Source organism: Lactuca serriola, chromosome 1, assembly GCF_051521515.1.
Source record: "Lactuca serriola cultivar US96UC23 chromosome 1, Lser_US96UC23_V15, whole genome shotgun sequence".
Taxonomy (NCBI): Eukaryota; Viridiplantae; Streptophyta; class Magnoliopsida; order Asterales; family Asteraceae; genus Lactuca; species Lactuca serriola.
Window position 1 is genome coordinate 155,646,270 of NC_136408.1, and position 6,362 is coordinate 155,652,631.

Below are 6,362 nucleotides of genomic sequence, written 5' to 3' on the forward strand. Positions count from 1 at the left end.
TCTAACAAAAAAGATGTAGATATTTAATTTCTCTATGACTTAATATATTTTTACATCATATAATTAATAGAAAGATGATGGGACAAATTAAAAAGGCTATATATAGCCTTGCTCCAACTTTCACGGAAGTAAGGATAAATGGGTTCATTTGTAGACTAAACCCTATAAAACTCGTATGCCACAATGACTAATTTTGTAATTTATTATTGTTTATTTATATATAAAGATGACCCTTTCTTGTTCATTTTTAGACTAAACACCTTAAAACTCGTATACCACACAGGGACTGATTTTGTAATTTAGTCTTGTTTATTTATATATAAAGATAACCATTTCTTGTACTATGCATCTTTTTATAAACTAGTTTTTAAATAAAATCCCAAAACAAACTATGTTTGATAAAATCCCAACTTTCACGGAAGTAAGGATAAATGGGTTCATTTGTAGACTAAACCCTATAAAACTCGTATGCCACAATGACTAATTTTGTAATTTATTATTGTTTATTTATATATAAAGATGACCCTTTCTTGTTCATTTTTAGACTAAACACCTTAAAACTCGTATACCACACAGGGACTGATTTTGTAATTTAGTCTTGTTTATTTATATATAAAGATAACCATTTCTTGTACTATGCATCTTTTTATAAACTAGTTTTTAAATAAAATCCCAAAACAAACTATGTTTGATAATTACTACATCTAAGTACAATTCAGTGAAGCTATACAACACTTCATCCACCATTCATCCCAAATATGGAATTTGTATTTGGTATTTACTCAAACCCTTGATTGTCTTATAACTTTTTTCAACGTCCATCCCCGTGCATATTTAGCTGATTTGCCTCAATGACATCGTCCAACGTGGACCTGTAAAAATTGAGCAACTTCCTAAGAATAAACTCATAATTTATAGAAACATGCCAAGATCACATAATAATATGGAATATTCTAATATGATTTCATAAACAATCTCTATAATCAATCACTAATGACAACAAATAAGTTGTCATGATATTTGCACAAGTTTATAGCGTGTAGACTTACATCGTCCTTAACATACTGATCAATTATAAATAGCCACACAAAAAGACAATTACTCATGCTATACCGAGTCTGACCATTTTTTTTTACCAAAACAGAAAAAGTTTTGATATCAAATGCATTTATTTCTAACCTAGAAACTGATACAAATTTGTAAAGAAATCTGAAGTTATATAACAAAGGTTACAAAGGGATTAAAATGGCCCTGATTTTCAAAAATATTACCAAAATCAACATCTTAAAGCCAACAGGTTTGACATAAAAGGTCAAAATTTCTGAATTAATGACCAAATAAAAGGTCAAAGTTTCTGGAAAAAGTCCAAATTGTAAACAGTTTTGTTATGTTTTCTAGTAATTTATTCTACAATGCACAAGTTCACTCGAAGCCAAGATTAACGAAAACTACAACATGACAACGAAAAGGAATACACAAAGAAGTGGTGCAATGAAGATAAAATAATACATTTGCAACAAATATACATAGCAGGTTAATGGTAAATGTTCTACAAAAACCGAAAAGCTATTCAACGACTGCAGTTATAGTTCTCTTATTTTTGTACAAATAAAAATAGTATTATCAACAAACCAAAACAAACAAGTCTCAAAATTAATGTTCCTAATACTTTGGGATAGTTATTGAAAAAAAAAAAAATATATATATATATATATATATATATATATATATATATATATATATATATATATATATATATATATATATATATATATATATATATATATATATATATATATATATATATATACACAGAAATTGCAATCTTACTTTATAAGGAATATTACATTTATCAAAAAAAAAAAGTTGTGGAGGCCGTAATACTTTGGGATACAAGCTGTAGAACCCTCTTTCACCTTTGTTAAGAAACAATGATTATAATAACATTATTGAAATGAATAACGACTCTTATGTAAGAGACACAGATGATGGGAAAGGAGATGACGAACCTTTTCTACTACCACACACGTATTGTCACATTTGATGGGTCGTAAATGGTCTTAAGATCTCCAAGCTTTGGGCACTTATAAATTTCAAGTCTTTTAAGGCTGGGGAGGTGTTGTAAGACCTCTGAAAATGATTCCATATCTGTAAAACCAACGAGCTGAAGAGAAACCACAGATGGTGGAAGAAGAAAAGTTGATGATGATGATGGAGTAGTAGTAGTATTCCCCACATCGTCTGCCACTGCAAATGAAACCACTCCTGAATTTTTGCCATATAAGATTAGTTCAACTAGTGAGGTTGGGAAACTCTGCTGTCCCCATTCTGACATGGGCTTATTTAAGCCACCAATCACTAATTTGCTTAAATTAGGAGGCCACACACCACAAGGAAAGGAGTAGTCCATACTTGGACAATCAGTTAGCCACATTTCTTCCAAAGATGTGAGACTTTGAAATTGCTCATGAGGAAATGACTTTAGATTCTTGCACCAACGGATCTGAAGAGATGTCAGGCGAGACAAGCTGAAGTCTTTTGCTGGAATGGGTTTGGGTTGTAATTGTATGTTATCACAATCACCGACTATCAATTCAGTGAGAGGGGATGGGTGCTCCTGCACTGCTGAGAAGGTCAAAGATGTCATTGAATCACAATCCCTGATCACCAATTTCTCAACACTATTTGGACAATTGTAACTCTCCAATGTCTCACAGTTATAAAATATCACAGATTTAAGTGATTCCATGCTGATCCCAATATTAGCCTCTTTCTCAGCTGTTGAAACCAAGTTTTTACAGTTCTGTACTTCCAACTTCTGTAAACTCACAAGACTCTTGCATGCCTCTGATTCTCGTTCCCACAAGTATCTCAGTTTACCACAATTTACAATATTAAGATGTTCAAGTGCCCTAAGATGCATTAAATCTTCTCCATGTAGTTGAGTAAGTCCTTTGACATTTAACATTTTTAATTCAACAAGTGATGAGGACAAACCAACCATGCTTCTTAACACTGCATTGGAACATTCTTGTATATATAAAACTCGAAGTGAAGGTATCAATCCGATTGAAACTTCAGCTAGTTCTGGACAATTGGCTATACAGATCTCATGAAGACAAGGAAATGATCTAGGAGCTCCATGTCCGTCGCCACTATTAATTGACCATCTCTGCCAACCTTTCATATAATCAAATTTCAGACATTCAAGGGATGGAAATGCAATGCCAAGATTAGAATTAGGAGGTTCAAGGAACTCAAAACCTACATTCTTCACCTCCTTCATCCTTTCAACAACCAACTTCCTAAGAGACCCTAAACATCCAAGTGTTGGTAGATGTGTACTTCTACAACCACTTAATGTAAGCTCTGTTAACTGATCAAAGGAGGGATCGCCAACCCAAGTAGGAAATCGCATTCCGCTGTTATTGAAAATCTTGAGCTTTTTTAACTTAGGATCAGGCCTTAGTTCTTTAAGTACTTCATATTCAATCATCTCATTCCGAGAATCATCAAACATATCACTCCATTCCAGCTCCAAAACATCAAGACCTTTCTTTTGATGTAACTTGGTATCCTTTGCTTCTACTGGATTTATCACTTTTTCTAACCCCTTAATGTACAGTTGGCCTTGAAGATCTGTTAGGCCCTTAAGGTCGGATATTTTGAACCCATTACCTTCTTCAATAATGACCTTGGTTAGAGTTTGTAGGCTTGTCATCCCACCAATCCCCAAGGGCATCTTGTTCAAATTTGGAGTATTACTTATATCAAGATGTCGTAAGTTTATTAACTTTGCAAAATTTTTTGGCAAGGTAAACAACACATAACAATCATGAACCAACAAGGTCTGTAGATTATAAAGCTCACTCACTTCTTCAGGCAAACATGTGATTCTGGTGTAAGAAAAATTAATGTACCGTAGATGCTTGAGATTACCAATGGATTCTGGTACCTTCGTGAATATAATACGACCACCTCGGTACATGTGATTCAAGCCCACGACACTTAGCACCCTCAGGAATTGTAGTTCAAGAACCTTGTCCAAAGTTTCCTCCCGACCATGTGACATGACTAAGAAAGTTCGCAAGTATTTAGCTCTTTGTAATTCAATAAACTTTCTATATGATCCTCGACCTACAAGTGAAAGATGACGAAACTTATCAGAAGTTTCATTCATGTCAGATACATCCACCTCACCATCCAATCTAAAGGAAAACTCTCCTGCAACACTTGTGGCCAAGTCATTCATCAGGTCATGCATTGTATATCTTAACTCGTCATTCATTGATTGTTGAAAAAAGGACCTTGACTTTAGCTCTTCAAAATACTCATGACCTAAATTCTCCATTGACCCGTTTCCTTTTGATTGGGACAAAAATCCTTCTGCCACCCACAATAGGACTAATTTATTTTTTTCAAACACATAGTCCTTGGGAATTAAGGAGCAATATGCGAACAACTGCTTCAGATGTGGAGGGAGATGATAGTAGCTAAGTTTTAGAGCCGGAAGAATCTTATTTCCATCATCAATATCCCATATGTCACTCTTCAACAACTCCTCCCATTTATCGCCATTTCGATTTCCCTTCAAGACCCTCCCAAGTGCTGTCAAAGCCAAAGGCAATCTACCACATTTCTGAACCATACCTTCACCAAACAACTTAAGTGTTGGATGTTTGTCAAAGTTTTTTTCTCCTAACGCGTGTTGAGCAAATAACGACAGTGCATCTTCATTTGACAAAACTCCTAAAGGGTAAGTTTGTTGCGAGTCCATCACTGATGCAACTCGGGTACTCCGGGTTGTGACAATAATTCTACTTCCAGGTGCCCCTACAAGAAGAGGACTTTGTATTTGTTCCCACTTACTGTCGTCTTCGTTCCAGACATCATCTAGAACAAGTAGGAACCTTTTCTTTGAAAGTTCTTCTTTGAGGGCCACATGAAGCAGATCAAGATTAGCAAAATCTTTGTTTTGACCTGTTACTGCTTGAAAGATAGCCTTGCTAATCTTAAAAACATCGCACTCTTCAGAAACACAAACCCATGCCCTGAATTCAAAGTGATCTTTCACTTTCTGCTCGTTGTATAGAAGTTTGGCAAGAGTAGTTTTGCCTATTCCACCCATTCCAACTATGGACACTACGCTAACATTCTGGTCACATCCTTCATTTCCCAACAACTTTCCCAACAATTTCTCTTTATCCCCTTCCCGACCCATGATTTTGGACTCATCGACCAGTGAAGTTTGCTCCAACCGTCTCTCTGTTATATTTGACCTTTCAACATTCACATTCAAACCCAAATCATTTTTCTGGTCAACAAGATCACGCAATTTGATGGTGATCTCTTCTAGCTTAGAACTCATCTGCTGACCATACATAATGTTGCGAGGACTGAAATTAGTACAGCATTTTGGGACGAGCTTCAATACCTTACTAGTGCTGGTGCTGGCTTGAGTTTCTTGATTCAACTTGCGTCGCAGAGCTTCGGTGGCCAAATCGTCGAGTACATCGTCAATGTCGTAAGCCAAATGATGGAGATCGTTCACCCACAGTTGAACAGCTCTCTCTTTTATTTGCTTCTGGGTTGCATCAGCGAGCACGGCTTGGATCATGGGCAGGTTTTTCTTCCATTTGTTCAGCTGAGAATCGATTCCTTCGGATCGAGCAAGCTTAATCAAGTCACCAGAGATCAGCTTCTCACACAGCACGGTGATGACGGCGCTAACAACGATTTCAGCCATTGGAATTCGGAGAAAGCAAAGATTCGGTTCTTTTGCTTGAGGGCTTTGATTTCAAGAGATTAGAATTTGCAGATGAGAGAAAAAGGTACGTAGACTGAGTATATTGGTGCTGGAAGTCACTCAGCATCCACTGTAGTACAGTAGGGTCCATAGTTATCCTTGATCGGGTCCGACCTTTCTTCTTTTTCTTCTACAGTGAGACGTGTTTGCTATCCTTTCTTTTTCAAAGAAATCGGCCCACCAATTTACATAAATATCGTTTATAGTTTCATATTAGTCCCTTATAAATACATAATAACAATTGAATATTTTTAATATATTATATTACTAAAGAGAATCACTCGAAATGAAATGACACCAATGTTAAATATATTTGGGATATTTTAATATAATGAAAAAAGAACATAGCGTTTCAAAACAAATAATAATAATAATAACTAGATAAGTTGTCCATGTTCCGCATGGGTCGTGTGCGTCTGATTTGAGTGTCGTTTTTATTTATAGATTAATAGACGTTTGACTGTTTTAGTTGTCTTTGGTGAGGGCAGACAAAAATAAAAAAAATAAATATGAGAACCAATATAGAAAAAATATACCAAAAGAAGAATATGACAGA

At 35.3% G+C, this 6,362-nt stretch overlaps 1 protein-coding gene across 3 annotated transcripts; it reads right to left on the reverse strand.

Annotated features, from left to right (window-relative positions):
* Positions 1 to 625: 625 nt before the first annotated feature.
* Positions 626 to 5,861, reverse strand: LOC145100096 (putative disease resistance RPP13-like protein 1). 3 transcript variants are annotated; one of them, XR_013704823.1, is made up of 3 exons: positions 2,010 to 5,861; positions 1,848 to 1,916; positions 626 to 872 (listed from the first exon to the last, which is right to left on the reverse strand). XR_013704823.1 is itself a non-coding variant. In XM_079037494.1 (2 exons), exon 1 carries the CDS (start codon positions 5,744 to 5,746, stop codon positions 2,018 to 2,020), a length of 3,729 nt encoding a protein of 1,242 aa, XP_078893620.1. In that variant the 5' UTR covers positions 5,747 to 5,860; the 3' UTR covers positions 626 to 872; positions 2,010 to 2,017. The 3 variants fall into 3 exon arrangements, 1 of the variants encoding a protein (XP_078893620.1); XR_013704820.1 differs by having other exon boundaries at positions 1,848 to 5,861; XM_079037494.1 differs by lacking the exon at positions 1,848 to 1,916 and having other exon boundaries at positions 2,010 to 5,860.
* Between the last annotated feature and the right edge of the window lie 501 nt (positions 5,862 to 6,362).